The 21,625-nt window shown below is 41.9% G+C and overlaps 2 protein-coding genes across 4 annotated transcripts in view; one reads left to right on the top strand and one right to left on the bottom strand.

The window, feature by feature from the left end:
* Positions 1 to 8,404, bottom strand: part of SLC4A1AP (solute carrier family 4 member 1 adaptor protein) — a 21,684-nt gene extending 13,280 nt beyond the window's left edge. The window contains exons 1-5 of the mRNA XM_069582865.1: positions 7,254 to 8,404; positions 6,860 to 7,052; positions 5,334 to 5,456; positions 4,422 to 4,482; positions 3,949 to 4,088 (exon numbers count right to left, since the gene is read on the bottom strand). Coding sequence (XP_069438966.1) covers positions 3,949 to 4,088; positions 4,422 to 4,482; positions 5,334 to 5,456; positions 6,860 to 7,052; positions 7,254 to 7,913 — 1,177 coding nt within the window. The 5' untranslated portion in view covers positions 7,914 to 8,404. The remainder of the gene's footprint in view (positions 1 to 3,948; positions 4,089 to 4,421; positions 4,483 to 5,333; positions 5,457 to 6,859; positions 7,053 to 7,253) is intronic.
* On the top strand, positions 7,434 to 21,625 carry SUPT7L (SPT7 like, STAGA complex subunit gamma). Of its 3 annotated transcripts, XM_069582869.1 has the most exons (7): positions 8,172 to 8,433; positions 8,587 to 8,712; positions 9,254 to 9,354; positions 10,612 to 11,229; positions 15,805 to 16,129; positions 17,013 to 17,250; positions 19,997 to 21,625. In XM_069582869.1, exons 4-7 carry the CDS (start codon positions 10,817 to 10,819, stop codon positions 20,257 to 20,259), a joined length of 1,239 nt encoding a protein of 412 aa, XP_069438970.1. In that variant the 5' UTR covers positions 8,172 to 8,433; positions 8,587 to 8,712; positions 9,254 to 9,354; positions 10,612 to 10,816; the 3' UTR covers positions 20,260 to 21,625. The 3 variants fall into 3 exon arrangements, with proteins under 3 accessions (XP_069438969.1, XP_069438970.1, XP_069438971.1); XM_069582868.1 differs by lacking the exon at positions 8,587 to 8,712 and having other exon boundaries at positions 7,434 to 8,433; XM_069582870.1 differs by lacking the exons at positions 8,587 to 8,712; positions 9,254 to 9,354.

Here is a 21,625-nt window from a genome sequence, read left to right as displayed (position 1 = left end):
AACTCGCTCCAGTATTCCTGCCTGGAGAATACCATGGACAGAGGAGCCTGTGGGCTACAGTCCATGGGGTCACAAATAGTCAAACACAAGTGAACTGAGCGATTAACACTTTCACTTTCACTTGGTAAGGATATGGGGAAACAGACTCTCAAACAGTTGGTGGGAATGCACACTGACGCAATGTTTTTGATGGTCAATCTTACAACATCCATCAACATTAAAGATGCAATTAATCCAGCAATCCTACTTATAAGGAATTTATACCATATTTACCAATGCAACATTGTAACAGTGAAAATCTAGGAAGTCCATCAGCACAGGACTACGGCAGCCATTAAGTTTCTACCTACCCTACTGTCATCTTACTCCCTGGGGTGTGGTAAAAGTGCCCTCTTTCTCTAGAAAATTCTTCTCCCATTCTATCTAGATTAGGTATAGTCATGTGACCACAGCCAGATTCATGAGAATCTTTCCCCCAGAGTTATATTTAGATATAGGAGAAAAAGAGGCTCTCTTTCCAATGAGGTTATTACAGACAGAAGATACAAATCCAGGGCTGTAAGCATCCAGCTTTTCCGCGTAGGGTTAGAATCTCTCTGCAAAATAAAACCATGCACTCATGAGACAGACATACAGATACACATATACAGGTTGCATGTGTCCTCCGGATACCGAGTTCTGGTTTCACAGCACTAAGTTTTGCTTCCAGAACTTGCAGCCCTGGTTCATGCAGTTCTTTCTTCAGTCCTGTGAGTTACTCTTTCCAGCTTTCATAGCCAATAATATTTTCCCCATATAAGTTTTCATTAGGTTTCTATTATTTGCAAACAAAAGTCCTTATTAATAATAAACCTGGTAATTTCCAAGTTGAGATGGTATACTGGACACACATATCTAATTTCATTCTCTCCCCATACCCCACTAAGACTGCAGCAAAGAGATCTTTTTTAAAAGGCACTAATCTACAAAGACAGGAAGAATAGGAATGGGGACAGCAACACCACCACATTTTTGGAAATTAGAAAGCAGACAGATGAGTGGAAACTAACTTAGCAAAACTAAAAAAAAAAAAAAAAAATGAATCCTAACCCAACAGAGGGGAAAAAAGAACCAATCTGATCATACTACAGAATCCTCAAAAGGATCTAGAACTGGGGCTGGATAGCAGTGACAAAATAAAGAGGCCTGAGTAAAAGCTGACGGAGAAACAGATCATCTACCCCACCTACTCACCTCCTTCCCACCCCCAGGAAAAACCCAGAGTTTAAGATAGAAAGTCTTTGAACTATGGATTGACTAGTATAGTTGAGGGCATGGGTACTATGTTCAAAAGCTAGCACTGTCCTGAAAATGGCTAAATGTTGAGAACATGCTCAGCTATCTCTACCACATAGGTCCAGGAATGCTGGCAGCCAGTCCTCTCCCTTCATGCAGGAGACTGAGGAGTACTCTTTGGGGAATCTTGCCAGCAGAAAAAGGAAAATCTAAAGATACTTAGATCAGGAGTCCCCCTGCAAAATGCCCACCCACATCCTTCTATAGTGTTCCTCTAACTTAAATAGCCCCACCTATATATTCCAAGCTGCTCATCACCTTTTTTGTCCCTAAGTAGTTTTTACAACTAAGAACTACATGATACCTGAGAAAGACCTCTACCATACAGGATAGACATCAAATAAACAGAAAAAAACAACCTGGAGAAAAGAGATTAGCAGAGAGATGAGATGTTAATAATCCATGAACAACAATGGCATATTATGTTTTAAAAACGAATATCCAAAGAACAAAATGAGCTTTGGAAATTGAAATCTTGATAGCAAAATACAGAAAGAAAGTTGTAGAAATATCCCAGAAAGAACAAGAGACACAGAAACAGGACAGAGAAGGGAAAAAAGAAACATAGACAACCAGGCCAAGAGGTTCAATATCTAACAAACAAAATGCTGGAGAACAGAAAGATAAAATGAGGGAATGGCACAATTCCCAAAATGTTCCTGAACTGTCCAGATTTCCAGATCAAACAGATCCAACAAGTACCCAGGGAAATGGATAAAAATAAACCCATAGAAAGGTACATCATAGTTAAGTTTCAGAACTTTAAGAACAAAGGGAAACTCTTACAAACTTCTAGTGAGAGGAGGGGGAAAAAAGATAACATATGATAGATCAGTAACCTGAATAGTTTAGGACTTCAATAGCAGTTCTGGATGTCATATAAGAGCAATGCCCTCAAAGTTGTGAAGGAAGATTACTTCCAATTTAGAGTTCTATTCCCAGCCAAACTATTAACCAAAAGTAAAGCCAGAATAATTTTACAGAGTGGAGAGTTTAATAAAGTTGACTTGCTTTCTATCCTTTCTTAGGAATCTACTAGAGGATGTCCACCAAAACAACAGTAGAGCAAGAAAAATGAAAGATGTGAACTGCACTGAAGATTATTACCATCCATGCCCTTATCGTTGGTACCAGCTTCCTAACCTGCCAAAACTACAGAAAGATGTGTCCCACTGAAACAAACGAATAAACCGAAAAATGAGAATCATGAAACGGAAAATCCAACCCTAAATAACAAGAAAGGAAATCTCAAGGAATATAGCAAATGAAGGCCTAGATTACTGTTCTGCAGCAGGCATCCTTAAAAGAAGAGTGCTCTTCAGGAGAAATGTCTCCCAATAAATCAGAACTGACAAATTACTTAACATAATTGACCATATGGAAAAACACACTAGAAGGTTATTGAAATGTGTGGGAAGAATGAGAGAGAGGTACCAAAAAAATCAAACACATGACACACAAACACAATTATTAACTGTAGGAAAAAAAAAACTGTTCAATTGTAATTAATATTTGCAGAAACATAACCTTGTAAACATTAAATACTTGTTACAGTCAATGTTTACATGACTAAAAATAGCATGCACATGTTTTTTAGAAATATGAAAAATTTTAAACTTTTTTTATTGAAGTATAGCTGGCTTATAACACAATTAGTTTTAGGTATACAGCATAGTAATTCATTTTTGTTTTGCAGGTAATATTCCCTTACAGGTTACTACAAGATATTGGATTAGACATATGGATATATTTAAATGCCAGAAGAAATAATTGAAAGAGTTAAAGGCCTTCTAGAGTCAAAGACTGGAGAGGGGCAGGACAAGAACAGGTATATTCTAAGACTTTGGTAGTTTTAAAGTATATGTAATTTACTTTGCCATAATAAAGAGTAACTTCAAAATAAAAAAAAAAATAATTACATGCCCAATTTTTAAAAAAATAAGGCAACTTTAATGCAATGATATAAAAATTACCAAAATAAGGTAAATTTAATGCAACAATATAAAAACTATCCATGATACATTCTATGCTAAAAAGTCACAAAAAGGGCTTCCCTGGTGCTCCAGTGGTTAAGAATCCGCCTTGCAATAGAGTGGACACCAGTTTGATCCCTGGTCCTGGAAGATCCCACATGCCATGGAGCAACTAAGCCCGTGTACCACAGCTGCTGAGCCAGCAGTCTACAGCCGGTGCTCCACAAAAAAAAGAAGCCACCGCAATGAGAGACCCACACACTGTAACTAGAGAGTAGCCCCTACTCTCTGCAACTAGAGAAAGCCTGTACATAGCAACAAAGGCCCACTGCAGCCAAAAATAAATAAAATTTTTTTAAAGTCACAAAAGAGTATAAATATAAATGCATTTGCTATGAGTGTTTGTATTTTGTTAAAGGTTCTAGTTCTGAACACATGTCTATAGATAATGTCTGGGAGAATATAAATAAACAAAGGTTAACTTTGGTTAAAGAGATAGAGAATGTTTTTCTTCTCATTTCGTAGAATTCTGTACAATTTACATTTTTCCCCTAAAAAGAGGTTTTATTACTTTCTGTGTTCAATCTTCCTTCCTTCTATCCATCTTTTCTTTAAAAAGGGAGAGTCCCCACATACTCACCAGCCTCCTGCCGTAGTAATCCCAAAGTATCGAGGATTCGACAAGCTTCCAGTGAGCACTGAATCATTGCTTCTTTTTTCTTTCCTGAGTGAATGGCCTCTGCCACTAGCTGTTTTCCAGTTGAATCATCCACAGGTAATCTGCATTGGTATGGGAGGGACTTAAGCACAGAACTAAACTCCAAGTCTCATGAAAAACATTAATACTTTATGATAACAGTCATGTTTTTGAGATAGCTTTTTAATCACTCAGTTCATTTTGTTCTATCTTGCCAAAGCTGAATTTCAATTCTTTTCCTTATACCTTTTACCCATCCCTCAATAACCCCAATGTGTTACTAAACTACCAATCCCCAAATTCATGAATAGTCTCAAAAAGACTAAAATTGCCCTTTGGGTTGTTGTCTGTAACCATAAATTAAACTTGAAATTAGCCAGTTTCCAGAAATCGATGTTACTGAGAAAAGAACATACCTCACCCTGCAGAGCCAAGTGCTATGACCCTGTTCATCAAATTCATATTCTAATTCTTCTCCTGTGGGAGGAAGACAGACAAAACAATTTAAATAGCATCTGAAAATTACCAGTTGATACAAAGGGAAAAGAGAGCAGAGGTTGAATAAGAATACAAAGGTCTCAAACCACACTGAACACTACATTTCAAAGCATTTCACTTTCTATTCCTAGGAATTATTGTCTGATAATAAAATTAGGATGAGCTTGAGACAGAGAACTGCAAACTCAAAATAATCGAGTCTCCACACACGGGTTTGTCCACTAAATAGAAGCTTTCACACTTGTAAGTTGTAGACTTAATGTTAACTTGTCACAGTTGCTTAGTTTTTGGAAGTGTAATAACCATTGAGTGAAGAATGCAAACAGTTCATATGTATATATTTATACTCATACACACACATATATATAAATGTTCTCTAAAAGCTTATCTACTGAAACAATTCTCTGCAGAAATGTTCTTTTTTTAATTATTATCTCAAAGCCTTTATTCCAGTTTTAACTGTTTTTTTTAATGGAAATAATCTTTAAATCACATAAAGTGGAAATCCATGCTAAGAATGAGAAAAGATCAGGGGAATTAGAAACAAAGAAATTGTAACAAACTGGGTCGGTCTTCCAACCACTCCTGTCCTGTCTTCTGAGAAGGATGAGATGAGTTGGAAAAAAGTACTTCCTTTTTCCAAGATGTGAAAAAAGACTAACAGAATTTTTACAATTTCCAAAATAAACCTGAAGCAACTGACCACACAGGCAAGAACTGAACAAGGACGACGATAGATAAAATACAGCATTTCTAAGTACTTGAAGATCTAGAAAAGCACCCTCTTGTGGATACATTTTTACCAGCAGGGTCAAAATCTGTATACATACCTTCTCGGTCAAAAAAACCTTGGAGAGCCTTTTTTGGATCCTTTATATAAAAAGCCTCCCTTTCCTGTTGAAACTCTAAGACAATGGGGTTCTCTTCAGCCTCATCCTCTACAGCATCTTCTCCTGCAGGATACAAGAAAGCAAAGACAATCAGACATAAGAGACTATCTGACTGGCAGTCACTATCCTTTTAGGCCGCACAAAGATAAGTTCCCAGTGATGAAAAGAAAGGTGGGGGTGGGGAAGAACAAGCACAAAAACATCATTCTGAACATCTTCGGTTTTCTACATTGTGTGACAAGTTAAAACCTGTTTTCATGGCAACTTACTTTTGTTCTCCATCACTATATGTATTTTAAAAGCAAGACTGCCTACCACATTCTCTATGCAAAAAAAGAAAAATCTAAACTCCTCAGTCCCTCATTCTCATTCTCTCACAGCCTGGTCTTATACATTGTCTTCAATATAATTTCCCAGTACTTATCATATCCACCAACAGACTGATCTACTCGGAACTTCCTTAAAAATCATCAATCCCTGCCCTGGACATTGTCCCAATGCTCAGTTTCCTAAGGGCTTCTTTTCCTTTCCTTCAATTCCCAGCTTAAAACCCTTCTGTTTATAAACTTATGCACTGTCCCAAAGTTCTGTCAGTGCTGCCCAACAGGCATTATAACGAAAACCATATATGCAATCTTACATTTTCCAGTAGCCGCATTAAAAACATGAGAAACAGGTGAAATTATCATGTAATCAAAAGAAAAGTATTATGAATGAGATATTTTACATTCGTTTTTCACACTAAGCCTTTGAAACCCAGTGTGTATTTTACCTTTACGGCACATGTGAGTTTGGACTAGCCACCCCGTAAGTGCCCAGTGTGGCTGATGATGACCATACTGGATGGTGCAGGTCTAGGTACTCAGGGGCTGCTCCCTTCTCTGAACCCTTAGTCCGGCATACTAGTGGTTTCCAGCTTTTGTTTGGCACTTACCACAAGTAATTTCATAAGACTTATCTGTCTTCCCCACAACACAGTTAAGGTCATCCAGCTTTTCAGACTCCACTCCCAAATACCTATCCGCCAAAATGTCTGGTGTTATGGAAAATTCAATTTATGCCTCTGATTAGATATTTCACATTTCAGGGTGTTTACACAAAGTACAAAAAATTCGACAGAACTCCTGTATTAGATAATATCCCGTTTTATTTGATTGAATGTAGTTTTACTCCCTCTAGCGATAATCAGTACTTAATTAATGAAATAAACTTTAATTGTTAAACTATACGCTAAGAGTTTTGAACAAGGGAGTGCATTGTAAAACACATGAAAAGAAATCAATTAGGCCCATAATTCAGTTTTTTGGCATCAGAAAAATTAATAAATCTAAGTTTTGGTAACCTATGTGCAAACTGTATTTGCCTCATCTTTCTCAAAGAGTCATGAAAGCTGTATGATTTTTAAAAATTAACTATGCCAGTAGAAACGGATTTATTAACCTCTGGCAGCAGTTTTAATGCCTTACCCATTCCCCAGGTGCAGCCCATTTCATCGTCCTGACTACTAGTATTTCCCTTTCTTTCAGCGGTATCCATTTCTTCTTCATCTGAGTCTTCTCCCAGCATCTTCTTTTCCAACATCATTTGTTGCTGCTTGCGCAGTTCCTTCAGTTGCGTTACTGTCAACTCGGATTCTGCCTCTCGATCCTCCTCTGGTCCCTGATGAATCAAGCGAAAGAATTCTTTTAGAGTTCAGGATGGCTGAAGTCACTTTCAGAAGGCGTAAAGACGTCTGGAGATGAGGAGCCAGATTCCCGCACTTTCATAAAGGACAATCTCCTTTATCAGGGAAAACTTAAGGAGCTCAGGAACGCACCCGACTGGGCTCCAGAGATTTCAATTCTAAGGTTTTCTACTTACCTGAAGAAGAAAGAGCCGGGTGCTGCCTCCAAAGCGAAGAACATGTCCGACGTGGACCCGACAATAGGTGCGGGGTGGGATACGGGTTTTGTTGAGAAAAGTGCCGTGGGTGCTTCCCAAATCGTAGAGATAGAAGCCAGGCCCGTGGCCGTCACCTTCTGCATCGAGGCCGGACACCCTGTGCTGCAGCACGGCATGGTAGCGAGACACCGAAGGATGCTCCAGGCACACGTCGCAGCTAGGGAGCCTCCCGAAAAGGCAGCAACTCAGTCCTTTCAAGTTGCGGGTGCCCAGGATGGTGCCGCCTTTTAGTGTCTCGAGGCTGTAGGGGGCCGTGGTGGGGCCGCCCCACGGCGGCTCTCGGTAAGGGGGAGCCCGGGACGGGCCGCCAGGGGAAGGAGCCGCCGTGTGGGGCCGCGGCTGCTCCTCCGCTGGACCCCTAGTCTCCCTGCTGTCTGGCAGGGCCGGCGGGACATCCGGCTCCCCGGAATCAGAGTCCGGCAGCGCCGTGGGCCTTTCCTTCACCTCCTCCGGGTTTGGAGGATTGTTGGCCGGGGCCTTACTCCGCGCCGCCGGGGACATCGGCAGGGCTGGCTTCTTGAAGTCGTCATCGAGTTCCGGCGAAGCCAGCGGCTCGGACTGAGAGGGACTATCAGCCATCCTCAATCAGGAGCAGCCTCAAAATCTGTCCCTGGGAAACCTCACCCTCCTCGGGTCTCTACATTCCTCTCCACGTCTCCCTCTCTCCAGCCTCCAGACGCTTCTCTAGCAGCGATAGTGGAGTTGATCCTTTACGACCCAGAGCTTTGTGAAGAAGCGAGTTATCCCTGGAAGTTGTAGTAAGAGGAAAACAAGAAAAAGGCGGTCGGGGTACTGTCAGAATGGGGACATCTTTAGAGGTTGCAACCGAGTCGTAATGACTTCCTGCAGCGGAGCCTGATTGAGAAGACGCGCTTCCGGCAGCCTTGAACCACTGGTCAACACACCAGCCTTCCGGACCTGATAGGACCCTTATCTCAGGCCTCTCGGAGCCCATCAGCCGCCCAGTTCAGTGCCTGCGAAGTGGCAGTCCATAGTGGAGCCTCCTTGCCTCGGTCCAGGTCCACATCTCCCTGTGTGTGGGCTGCCCCAGCCTTAGACGACCCCAGGACACTGTGATTGGCGCCCGAGTCCGCTGATGGTGAGGGAGGAGCCCTGATGGGGATGTGGGCATTGCTTGTGCTTGATGCCTTTCCTTCCTGCTCCTTTGGGTCAAGTTAGTGGAGAGGGCGATTTTTGTTGTCACTTGGTTCATTCATGTATTCTTTCCTTCTTTTATTCTTTCTGAAACCAGTTGAGGCAGCGTAGTGTAGTTGTTAAGAGTGCAGACCCTGGATCCAGACCATCTCGATCTTCCCTCTCAGCTGTTTCCGACATTAGGCAAGACAGAAGGCCTCAGCTTCCACGTCTGAAAAGTGGGGTAATAATAGTATCTACCTCTTTTTTTTTTTTTTAATGACATCTACTTATAGAAAGGTTGGGAGAATTGAATTAACAGTAGAGGCAAAGCCTGGCATGTAGTAGGCACTCAAATCTTAGACACCAAGATCGCAGCTGTGAGAGACAGATGGAAGAATAAAATTGAAACAAGTACTAGTTTAAATACAGGGATAAATGCTGTGATGGAGACATACAAAGTGCTGTGAGACTTAACAAGGGGAGATGTGTTGGGGAGGTGATAGAGGGTGGTGACTTAAATCATACTTAAGGATGAATACAAGTCTGCCAGGGATGTGGCAGGTAGCAAGGCATTACCTGCAGAGATCACGTCATTAAGCTGTGGAAATGCATGGCATTCGCAACCAGAGAAGTCTGATACGGTTGGAACTAAGATGGTCACTTTCTTCAGGAAGTTCCTCCTTTGTGTTTTCTCACCGAACTTGGTCTGTGTCTCTGGAACAGCACTGACCACACACTTTAATGTTGAAACATTCTTTTCGTGTTTTTCTCCCTCACCTCAGGGTAAGGACCTTGAATTAGTCTTTATCTCCTCACATGACACTTGGCATTTGATAAATATTTATTGAATTTGAAGAGACATATGGCCAATAAGTCTGGAAAGGTGAGTTGAAGCTGGATTGTAATTGGTGTTGAATGGTAAATCAAAAAACATTGACGTTTTTCCAGTAGTCAATGGGAAGTCATTAGGTCTAAGCTTAAAATATTAAATCTAGCCTCACTACAGGCTTCCCTGGTAGCTCAGCTGTGGTAAAGAATCTGCCTGCAGTGCAGGAGACAAGGGTTCGATTCCTGGGTTGGGAAGATCCCCTGGCCAAGGGATAGGGTACTCCAGTATTCTTGAGCTTCCCTAGTGGCTCAGTTGGTAAAGAATTTGCCTGCAGTGTGGGAGACCTGGGTTCAATCCCTGGGTTGGGAAGATCCCGTGGAGGAGGGCATAGCAACCCACTCCAGTATTGTTGCCTGGAAAATCCCAAGGACAGAGGAGCCTGGCAGGCTGCAGTCCATGGGGTCACAAACAATTGGACATGACTGAGCAATTAAGCACAGCACAGCATCACTGTAGAGAGTAGATTTGATACAAGGAGAGACTAAAGGAAGGGGTATTATTTAAGAGATAGCAGATATCTGAGATTCTTCCCTATGAACGTCAGAAGTTGAATGCATAAGGCCATTTAGGATAGTGGTTCATAAAATTTTCCACCAGGATTAGTTAAAGGTTCCCATGCTTGGCACATATGCATGCATGCTACGTCACTTCAGTAGTGTCTGACTCTTTGAGACCCTTTGGACTCTAGCCCCTCAGTTTCTTCTGTCCATGGGATTCTTCAGGCAAGAATACTGGAGTGGGTTGCCATTTCCTTCTCCAGGGGATCTTCCTGACCCAGGAATTGAGCCCATGTCTCCTACTCCTGCATTGGCAGGCAGTTTCTTTACCACTAGTCCACCTGGGAAGCATTCACAGATTAGTAACCACATCAGGAATTCCCTGGCAGTCCAGTGGTTAGGACTTGGCACTAAGATCCCACAGGCTACACGGCACAGCGAAAAAAAAAAAAAGAAGAAGAACCTTTTCCTATCTTTAACTCTACTCCTTTTTCTCCTGTGGATCCAGGAAAGATGTGTCAAGATACTCTGAGAAATATTCCAGGTCTCATTTAAGTGTCTTGCCTTGCAAATCATTCAGGATTGGTAATAAGTTAGTGGGGTGAGTTGGAAAATATGGACCCCGTAGCCTAATATACTCTTGCAGCTATTAGTCTACTAAAGACCCAAACTCTACCTTGTGGTTCAGTCCAGTAGGAATTGTCACAGTGTATGACTGTGGTATTAACAGTTATATTTCTCTTAATTTCTTCAGGAAGAACGTCCTTGGTCCAACAGTGTTGCTGACACTGACTTTTTCTAAGTGGTCTTGAACTGCCTAGTTTTTATGTCAATACCTGGCTAGACCTCGTATTCCTCACTACAGAAGCCCTTAACCTGCAGTTGCTGGAGATTTTAAAACGTTGCCTTTAGGATACCATCCACATTTAACTTGGGAGCTCTTCCTTTGTGATTCCAAAATGTTGAGATACTGGGGAGAGATACCAATCTCATCAAGCCAGACCAACAGAAGTTCTTTTGACTTGCTCCCTCGGGAGTTCCGACTGGTAGAAGTCCATGACCCGCCTCTGCACCAACCCTCAGCCAACAAGCCCAAGCCCCCCACTATGCTGGACATCCCCTCAGAGCCCTGCAGCCTCACCATCCACACCATTCAGCTGATCCAGCACAACCGACGTCTGCGTAACCTCATTGCCACAGCACAGGCCCAGAATCAGCAACAGACAGAAGGTGTAAAGACTGAAGAGAGTGAACCTCTTCCGTCCTGCCCTGGGTCACCTCCTCTTCCTGATGATCTCCTTCCTTTAGATTGTAAGAATCCCAGTGCACCGTTCCAGGTCCGGCACAGTGACCCAGAGAGTGACTTTTATCGGTAAGACAAGGCTTTGCTATATGTTACTTTTCTCTAAAAATCTTCACAACAACCTTGTTAAGCATGTCACCACTTTTCCAGGAGGAAACTGAAGATGAGAGTAAATGACTGGGCCAAAGTTGCTCAGGTAATTAGTGGAAAGTCTGAAGAGTTGAACCATGTTCTTCCAAATCCAGAGTCTGTATTTTTTTATTTTCTGATGTAACAAATATTTATTGAGTACCTAATATATGCCAAGCACTTTACTAGGAGCAAAGTTCTACACTGGTTTGTAAAATAGGCCATGGTCTCATAGTCCTCCAAATCTAGTTTTTCTTGTTAATTAAAAGATATACTGTGGGTTTAGCTCATTGTCCTCAAGATGAGATTTATGGACTTATTCTCTTACCATTAGAAATCCACGAGTTCTATACAAGAATTTTTAAATGGTGTATTTTCATTTTGATAACACAGTTCAAGAAATTATAGTATAACAATGTTCCTGATCCTTGCTGCTCAAAATCTGATCTGAGATCAGCAACATCAACATCACCTGGGAGGTTGTTAGAAATGCAGAGTGTCAGACTCACCCAGACCTCCTGAGTCAGAATTTTCATTTTAACAAGATCTCCAGAGATTCATACGTAAATTTCAGTTTGAGAAGCCCAGGTCCAAATCCTCCGAGTGATTACCTTAAAAGCTAGTGCTACTCCTGGATTTCAGTATGAAAGTTTGCATTTGATGCCAAATAAGTACTTTTGTCTTTTCATTTTGAAACTCGTCAGACCTACAGAAAAGTTTAAATAATAGGATGACAAAAACACAAATACCCTTCACCTGGATTCAACAATTGTTAATATTTTACCACATTTACTTTCTCTCACATATGTATAAGTGTGTATACACACATTTACTCACAAATATACAAACATTTATGTATACATATACACATAGACACACAGTTTTTTTTTTTGCCAAATCTATTAGAGTTGTAGATATCACAGTATTTCACCCCTAAATTCTTCACCTTAGCCTAAAAATAAGGAAATTTCCTACATAATCCCAATAACCAGTATCACATCAAAGTAAGTGAACACGAATTAAGTACTATCATCTGTATTCAGATTTTTCTAGTTGTCCCCAAAATATCTTTTATTAGGTATGTTTTTCCCCAGTCTTGGACCTAATAAAGACCATGTATTCCATTTCATTGTTATACCTCTTTAATGGCTTTTTTTTTTTGAGGTATAGTTGATTTACGGTATTAGTTTCAGATGTTCAGTTCAGTTAAGTCGCTTAGTTTTGTCCGACTTTTTGCGACCCCATGAATCGCAGCACACCAGGCCTCCCTGTCCATCACCATCTCCTGGAGTTCACTCAAACTCAGGTCCATCGAGTCGGTGATGCCATCCAGCCATCTCATCCTGGGTCGTCCCCTTCTCCTCCTGCCCTCAATCCCTCCCAGCATCAGGGTCTTTTTCAATGAGTCAGCTCTTCACATGAGGTGGCCAAAGTACTGGAGTTTCAGTTTTAGCATCATTCCTTCCAAAGAACAGCCAGGGCTGATCTCCTTTAGGATGGACTGGTTGGATCTCCTTGCAGTCCAAGGGACTCTCAAGAGTCTTCTCCAACACCACAGTTCAAAAGCATCAGTTCTTCGGCGCTCAGCCTTCTTCACAGTCCAACTCTCACATCCATACATGACCACTGGAAAAACCATAGCCTTGACTAGACTGACCTTTGTTGGCAAAGTAATGTCTCTGCTTTTGAATATGCTATCTAGGTTGGTCATAACTTTTCTTCCAAGGAGTCTTTTAATTTCAAGGCTGCAGTCACCATCTGCAGTGATTTTGGGGGTGTTCAACACTGTAATTCAATATTTGTATAGATTATACTCCTTTTAAAGTTATTATAAAATATTGGCTATATTTCCTGTGTGGTACAATATCCTTGTAGCTTATTTATTTTATACATAGTAGCTTGTACCTCTTAATCTACCCCATCTTGCCCCATCCTTCCCTCTCCTCACTGTTAACCACTAGTGTGTTCAATATCTGTGAGTCTACTTCTTTTCTGTTGTGTTCACTAGTTTGTTTTAGATTCTGTACATAAATGATATCATACAGTATTTGTCTTTCTTTGCCTCTTAAGTGTCTTTTAAGCTAGAATAACTTCCCCCTTTTATAATACATGATATTAATCTTTTTTAAGAGTTCGGGTCATTTGTCTGTTCCAAATCAGACTGGATTTGCTGATTATTTTCTCAAGATTCAGATTAAATGTTTGGTAAAAATGCTTCATAACTAATTGTGTTGTACATCACTTATTGCATCTGCCTGTTGATGATGATAGTTGCTCCTATTTTAATTGTCCCAAACTAATGAATAAAGAGAAATGGACTTCTTATGTAAGGTTTGCAGTTGTGCTAGATTAAGGCAAGATGATGTCATGGTGCATTGTCTAATTGGAAGTTTTGAAGACACTGGAATAGTGGAAAAGGGAACGAGAAATGTGTCATTACATGCTTGGCACATACTGGTATCGATGTGCCCAACTTCAGAATACTTACTCTGTAGCAATCAGTGGCACCCCACTCCAGTACTCTTGCCTGGAAAATCACATGGACAGAGGAGCCTGGAAGGCTGCAGTCCATGGGGTCGCTAAGGGTCGGACACGACTGAGCGACTTCACTTTCACTTTTCACTTTCACGCATTGGAGAAGGAAATGGCAACCCACTCCAGTGTTCTTGCCTGGAGAATCCCAGGGACGGGGGAGCCTGGTGGGCTGCTGTCTCTGGGGTCGCACAGAGTCAGACACGACTGAAGCGACTTAGCAGCAGCAGCAGCAATCAGTACCATTTACATTTTGAGAGCAGTTGAGCTTTTACAAAATAATACTGTCCCTCATATTAAATTGATGCTATTATTTAGAATTTGTACTTTTGTGTCAGTTTTCTAATTTTAATTGTTAGGAAGATTCTGTGAGCATCAGAAGGTTCAGTTCAGTTCAGTTCAGTCGCTCAGTTGTGTCCGACTTTTTGCGACCCCATGAATCGCATGCGAGGCCTCCCTGTCCATCACCACCTCCCAGAGTTCACTCAGACTCACGTCCATCGAGTCAGTGATGCCCTCCAGCCCTCTCATCCTCTGTTGTCCCCTTCTCCTCCTGCCCCCAATCCCTCCCAGCATCAGAGTCTTTTCTAATGAGTCAACTCTTCACATGAGATGGTTTTATATATATTTAAGAGACTGTAACAAAAATAATTTGCATTAGTTATGGGGCTGCAGGAAGAATTATTTTCCTTTAAAATGGGTCCACATATTAAGTAAAACAGTACTGATTTAGCTCTGTTTATTAGGCACTTCTGAAGTCTTTAGCTTTTGGTCCAGAGAAACTGGCCATGGGAAATGATGATATAAACAGTAAATGAAAAACTACTCGACAGTTGGTTTTCTTATTTTCCAGTTATTAGGTAAATTGCAGTAGTTGCTACTGAGCAGATAATAGCAGCGTGGGTGAATAGCTCCTCAGGCACTCTGTACAGTAAGCACGGGGTGACAAATGAAAAGTGTTCTGGGAAGAGTCATTTTCTGCACCTGATTTTATTTTTATCCATTTACTTCCTTTGTCAGGGGAAAGCAGAAGATAGGAAATTTCAGGAGAACAGGTAAATTATCAGGAGCTTATTAAAAGTTACTTTTAGGAAATCAGACAGCTTTTGAAGTTTTTTTGTTTTGTTTTAGAAAGATAGGATTTTTGCCACAATGATTAGGTGCAAAACAGAGTATTATGAAGAACATAGGATCTAGAGTCAGAAGCTCTATTACTTTCTATTACCAAAAACATTTGGCAAATCACCCCCTCTGAACTTCAATTTCTTCACCTGCCAAATAGGAATAATAATATGGACCCCTACCAATTTCACAGCATAAAGTAGGATAAAAATGCTGTGTAAGCAATTGTTGTTCAGTCTCTCAGTCATGTCTGACTCTTTGCGACCCATGCTGCAGCAAGCCATGCTTCTCTGTCCTTCATTATCTTCTGGAGTTTGCTCAAACTTAGGTCCATTGAGTTGGTAATGCCATCCAACCATCTCATCCTCTGTCGCTTGTAAGCAATATATGTTTTAAACTGCTTTTATAAAATTGAATTGCTTTCCTATTTTATGAATGGTTTGTTGCAGTTAAATTCTAGAGGTTCATATATTGCCCAGCATGTGAGGAACCTATGCTATGCTGAAAATGTGCACCATTGAGCTATGCTCTTAAAATTTATCAGACCCTAAAAGTGATCAAGCAATTGATACAAGAAGATGGTAACTTACTTTTCAGTAGATACCCTTTTATACTGTTTACTATAAACACATATCACCTATGCAAGCTTTATGTAATTGGAACTGCTCAGGGATATGACTGTGGGTTGTTGAGACGTGCCCTGAAATGGCAGCAAGGTAAAACTGGACTATATAACCTGCCTAAAATTCTCCTGGAAAACTGAGCCAGACGTTTGATTAGGGTTGTAAACCACCTAGGAAGACAGGACAGGTCACCCCTTTGCAAGAGAACCAATGACACTCATCGTGTCTCCACTTTCAGGGGGAAAGGGGAGCCTGTGACTGAACTCAGCTGGCACTCCTGCCGACAGCTCCTCTACCAGGCAGTGGCCACAATCCTGGCCCACGCGGGCTTTGAGTGTGCTAACGAGAGTGTCCTTGAGACCCTGACTGATGTGGCGCACGAGTACTGCCTGAAGTTCACCAAGCTGCTGCGCTTTGCTGTGGATCGGGAAGCCCGGCTGGGGCAGACTCCCTTCCCCGACGTGATGGAGCAGGTGTTCCATGAAGTGGGCATCGGCAGCGTGCTCTCCCTCCAGAAATTCTGGCAGCACCGCATCAAGGACTATCACAGTTACATGCTGCAGGTGAGAGGATCCCGAGGAGGGGTGCACAAGGATGTGTGATCTGGGGGTGTTTAGTGGGATCCCTAACACTTGCCCCAGGGTGCAGAGCACAGGGCCTGGAATAGAATGAACTTGACTTTCCTCTTGGCCCCAGATGTGACCCACACTGACCTGGCCAAACCCAGGGTTCTTCTTCAGTCAGTGAAATTATAGCATGTGGCTAGCCTGTTCTTACTCAACACATATTTATGGAGTGCCTATTGTGCAATTTAGCAGTTTAATAGGACAAGTTCCTTGAGCTTGCATTCTTGTTGAGAGAGAGACAAAAACAGGTAAACAAACAATGATCAAAATAATTTCAGATAGCGTTAAGTGCTTTAAACCAGGAGCAAACGAGTGAGATGACACTGCTCTCAAAGGTAGAGTGTGATGGGGGAGATGGCGTTTTTGGTTAAAACCAGAACTATCTAATCTCTTCCACCCTTGTGGCCTTAGGCATTTTGTTCACTGTTTTGCTTTCCCCAAATCTGAAATATAAGAAATTCATAACACCCAATCGGCTTTGCTAAGTGATCCAGATGTCCTATAGCGCTCATTAGCCACTTGTTGTGTTTATGTCAAATGTTAGTTTTTATAGTCAAAAATGTCACCTTTTGTCCCAGTTCTGATATAATACATCTAAATATTTTACCTTTATGTACCTTTTAATTAATCACATACACATTCTCTGCCAAACAAATTTTCTTTACATGGCCCTGCCATTTATGAATTTCAAACTCAAATTCCTCCCATTAGCAGTGATGCTTTATTCGTATTCATCTTCTGTTTGCACCAGATGCCACAAGCTGACTATCCAACTTGCTTTTAATGTTCCTTTGGAAAATTGACTCTTGCTTGCCAACAGATTAGTAAGCAGCTCTCTGAAGAGTATGAGAGGATCGTCAATCCTGAGAAGGCCACAGAGGACACGAAGCCTGTCAAGATCAAGGAGGAACCTGTGAGCGACATCACCTTCCCTATCAGTGAAGAACTGGAGGCCGACCTTGCTTCTGGAGACCAGTCGCTGCCCATGGGAGTTCTCGGCGCTCAGAACGAGCGCTTCCCATCTAACCTGGAGGTCGAGGCTTCACCACAGGCTTCAAGTAAGAGAGAACCTACCCATCTTGATTCTAGGAGATGTGCCAGCCTCAGTACTTCTTGCATTTTAGACTCAAAGTCTGGAGATGGAAGAGCAAAAATAGGGATGGGCAGGGGAATGGAAAGTCTAAGAAGAAATATAGCTTCACTGATCTAGAGATACAAACATTCTCTTCTTAATTAGTGAAGAGAGAACTAGCACAGCTTTACAGACATTCTTTGAAATTATTCCTAGTTAGGATGTAGAGGCAATGTTACTCTCTTCAGTTCAGTTCAGTCGCTCAGTCATATCCTGCTCTTTGCAACCTCATGGACTGCAGCACGCCAGGCTTCCCTGTTAATCCCAATTCTCAGAGCTTACTCAGACTCATGTCCATTGAGTCAGTGATGCCATCCAATCATCTCATCCTCTGTCATCCCCTTCTCCTCCTGCCATCAATCTTTCCCAGCATCAGGGTCTTTTCCAATAAGTCTGTTCTTTGCATCAGGTGGCCAAAGTATTGGAGTTTCAGCTTCAGCATCAGTCCTTCCAATGAATATACAGGACTAATTTCTTTTAGGATGGACTGGTTGGATCTCCTTGCAGTCCAAGGGACTCTCAAGAGCCTTCTCCAGTACCACAGTTCAAAAGCATCAGTTCTTCAGCACTCAGTTTTCTTTATAGTCCAACTCTCATATCCATACATGACTACTGGAAAAACCATAGCTTTGACTAGACGGACCTTTGTCAGCAAAGTGATGTCTCTGCTTTTTAATATGCTATCTAGGTTGGTCATAACTTTCCTTTCAAGGAGTAAGCATCTTTTAATTTCACTGCAATCACCATCTGCAGTGATTTTGGAGCCCCCAAAAATAAAGTCTGACAGTTTCTACTGTTTCTCCATCTATTTGCCATGAAGTGATGGGACCAGATGCCATGATCTTAGTTTTCTGAATGTTGAGCTTTAAGCCAACTTTTTCACTCTGTTTCACTTTCATCAAGAGGCTGTTTAGTTCTTCCCTTTCTGCCATAAAGGTGGTGTCATCTGCATATCTGAGGTAACTGATATTTCTCCCAGCCATCTTGATTCCAGCTTGTGCTTCATCCAGTCAGGCATTTCTCATATTCTCTGCATGTAAGTTAAATAAGCAGGGTGACAATATACAACCCTGACATACTCCTTTCCCAATTTAGAACCGGTCTGTTGTTCTATGTCCAGTTCTAACTGTTGCTTCCTGACCTGCATACAGATTTCTCAGGAGGCAGGTCAGGTAGTCTGGTATTCCCATCTCTAAGAATTTTCCACAGTTTGTCTGATCCACACAGTCAAAGGCTTTGGTGTAGTCAATAAAGCAGAAGTAGATGTTTTTCTGGAACTCTGTTTTTTCAATGATCCAATGGATGTTGGCAATATGATCTCTGGTTCCTCTGCCTTTTCTAAATCTAGCTTGAACATCTGGAAATTCATGGTTCATGTACTGTTGAAGCCTGGCTTGGAGATTTTTGAGCATTACTTTTAGCGTGTAAGATGACTGCAATTGTGCAGCAGTTTGAACATTCTTTGGCATTGCCTTTCTTTGGGATTGGAATGAAAACTGACCTTTTCCAGTCTTGTGGCTACTGCTGAGTTTTTCAAATTTGCTGTTACTCTCTTGATGACAGTTAATTCAGCCGACCCAGCTAGGTGGACAGATGGCCTCCTGTTCTCTGTATTCTGGTCTTTCCTGGTGCTTGTGCTGAGTTAATTAAGGCAACTTCCAGATAAGTGGAGTAATGTTAATTGCTCAAGGATGTTTGAATAGTTGGGGTTGCTTGGTCAGAGTAGTACCAACAAGTTGAACCTGAAAGGGATTAAAATAGGGCAACTCAGTGATAGGCAGCTGGCTGCTTCTTCCAGACAGACTCTGTGATTCCGTTCAGAACCAGATGGCTCAATGATCCCTAAGTCAAAAAGACTGCAAATAACTCTAGAGGCTCAGTTCTTTACAATTTATTTATTTATTTATTGGCTGCGCCATGCATCATGTGGGATTTTAGTTCCCTGATCAGGGATCAAACCTGAGCCCCCTGCAGTGGAAGTCTTAACCACTGGACTTCTAGGGAAGTCCCAGTTCTTTAGAAATATAGATTATGTCATCAATGACCTAACGATGCAAACAGCCAGTCTTTCAGTGTGGCCTAAACAGAATTAGACCACATTTTCAAAGTACTGGGCAGAGAGCCTTTCACCATGGGAGATGTAATAACCACAGAACAGCATTGCTAGAAGACACAGAGGCAGGAGAGCCAGAAAGAAATTCTTGCAGACATAGGGGTCATGTCTCTTTTCAGCAGTCTGGGAACTGCTACCACCATTTTGTAGTGATCACTAACTTTCCATAATGTGAGAGAGAACCAGGGACCCAAACACAAGGCAGAAAAACAAGACAGCCCTGTAAAAGGACAGGCAAATGTAACACTTGCCCAAGAACCCATGGTTGTACCTACCTTTGAACCATGAATATTTCCACCTGCATAGCTTTAGTTTCCCTGGTTTAGAGGAAATGGAGATGGATGAGGTGAGGTAAAGGAAGGGGAGGAAGTGGAAAAGAAGATATTTTGAGTTGGTAATTTTTTGAGCAGAGAATAACAACCATATTCTCTAGGCAAGTAGAGAATCAGAATGAAAACTGAGGTCAAAGGCCATCAGCCAGCCCTGGGTGGTGTATGCCATCTGCTTTGTTCCAGCCTTTCTTGCTGCTAGTTAGTTCTGTGTTCTTTTCCATTCCCAGGTACAGAGGTAAATGCTTCCCCTCTTTGGAACTTGGCCCACGTGAAAATGGAGCCGCAAGAGAGTGAAGAAGGCAACGTTTCTGGGCACGGTGTGCTGGGCAGTGATGTGTTCGAGGAGCCGATGTCAGGCATGAGTGAAGCTGGGATCCCCCAAAGCCCTGATGACTCAGACAGCAGCTACGGCTCCCACTCCACTGACAGCCTCATGGGCTCCTCCCCTGTTTTCAACCAGCGCTGCAAAAAGAGGATGAGGAAAATATAAAAGGCAAAGAGGGAGACCTCTCCAGACCTAGAAGACCCAACAGAAACTGATGGATTCTAATTTGTTTCCACAAATAATGATTGAACTCTTAAACACAATGAGTTTTCTTGATATCGGTGGAGCTGGATTTAACCAAATAAGTCTACTTTTACCTTTTGCATCCAGTTTTTGTTGTTTTCCACAACCAAGCCACCTTTCACAGATATCACACTGGGATGGTGATCCAGAGACCAAAACAGTGTCCCTGACTTGTCTTCACCATGTGACAAATGACTTAGCTTCTCTCAACCTATTTCTCTTATACAACCGAGAAGAATCACACTGGGTCTGGCCTACACTGCAGGGATATTATGAAGATGAAGATGTTATTAATAAGCTTCACAGCTGTGCTTGAACAGACTCACATATATGCTGATATCAGATGTCAATCTTTTTCTTTTAACTTGCTTCATTTTTGGTTCAAGTCATTGGGAATCCAATGGAAATAGCTAAACATTGCACAGCTTATCTATCAGTAGTCCTTTTTTCGAACTGTTTCTGCTGCCCACAGAATCTCCTGTGAAATCACAGCAGTCTGTGAACAGCCTTTTTGCTTATCCAAATAGCCCTCTCCTATTTCAACCATATATTTTTCTTCTTCCTTCTCTAGACTTAGTCCATGTATTCCAATCCTCTTTATTTCCAGTCAGATTTATTTTTTAACATTGGGTTGGCCAAAAAAGTTCATTCAGGCTTTTCCATATGCTATCAGTTCAGTTCAGTTCAGTTCAGTCGCTCAGTCGTGTCTGACTCTTTGCAACCCCATGAATCGCAGCACGCCAGGCCTCCCTGTCCATCACTAACTCCCGGAGTTCACTCAGACTCACGTCCATCGAGTCCATGATGCCATCCAGCCATCTCATCCTCAGTCGTCCCCTTCACCTCCTGCCCCCAATCCCTCCCAGCATCAGGGTCTTTTCCAATGAGTCAGCTCTTCACATGAGGTGGCCAAAGTACTGGAGTTTCAGCTTTAGCATCATTCCTTCCAAAGAAATCCCAGGGCTGATCTTCAGAATGGACGGGTTGGATCTCCTTGCAGTCCAACGGACTCTCAAGAGTCTTCTCCAACACCACAGTTCAAACGCATCAATTCTTCAGCGCTCAGCCTTCTTCACAGTCCAACTCTCACATCCATACATGACCACTGGAAAAACCATAGCCTTGACTAGACAGACCTTAGTTGGCAAAGTAATGTCTCTGCTTTTGAATATGCTGTCTAGGTTGGTCATAACTTTTCTTCCAAGGAGTAACTGTCTTTTAATTTCATGGCTGCAGTCACCATCTGCAGTGATTTTGGAGCCCAGGAAAATAAAGTCTGACACTGTTT

The sequence above is a fragment of the Ovis canadensis genome, chromosome 3 (genome assembly GCF_042477335.2).
Source record: "Ovis canadensis isolate MfBH-ARS-UI-01 breed Bighorn chromosome 3, ARS-UI_OviCan_v2, whole genome shotgun sequence".
Taxonomy (NCBI): domain Eukaryota; kingdom Metazoa; phylum Chordata; class Mammalia; order Artiodactyla; family Bovidae; genus Ovis; species Ovis canadensis.
Note: the sequence above shows the minus strand (reverse complement) of the source record. Positions and strands in the feature narration are given on the sequence as shown.

What these genes read in the sequence shown, in the direction of transcription:
- SUPT7L (XM_069582868.1), top strand. Translation starts at nt 10,817, where the DNA reads ATGTTGAGATACTGGGGAGAGATACCAATCTCATCAAGCCAGACCAAC. An exon ending in ATCACAGTTACATGCTGCAG is followed by an intron (nt 16,130 to 17,012) that starts GTGAGAGGATCC and finishes GCTTGCCAACAG; the next exon opens with ATTAGTAAGCAGCTCTCTGA. An exon ending in GGCTTCACCACAGGCTTCAA is followed by an intron (nt 17,251 to 19,996) that starts GTAAGAGAGAAC and finishes TTCCATTCCCAG; the next exon opens with GTACAGAGGTAAATGCTTCC.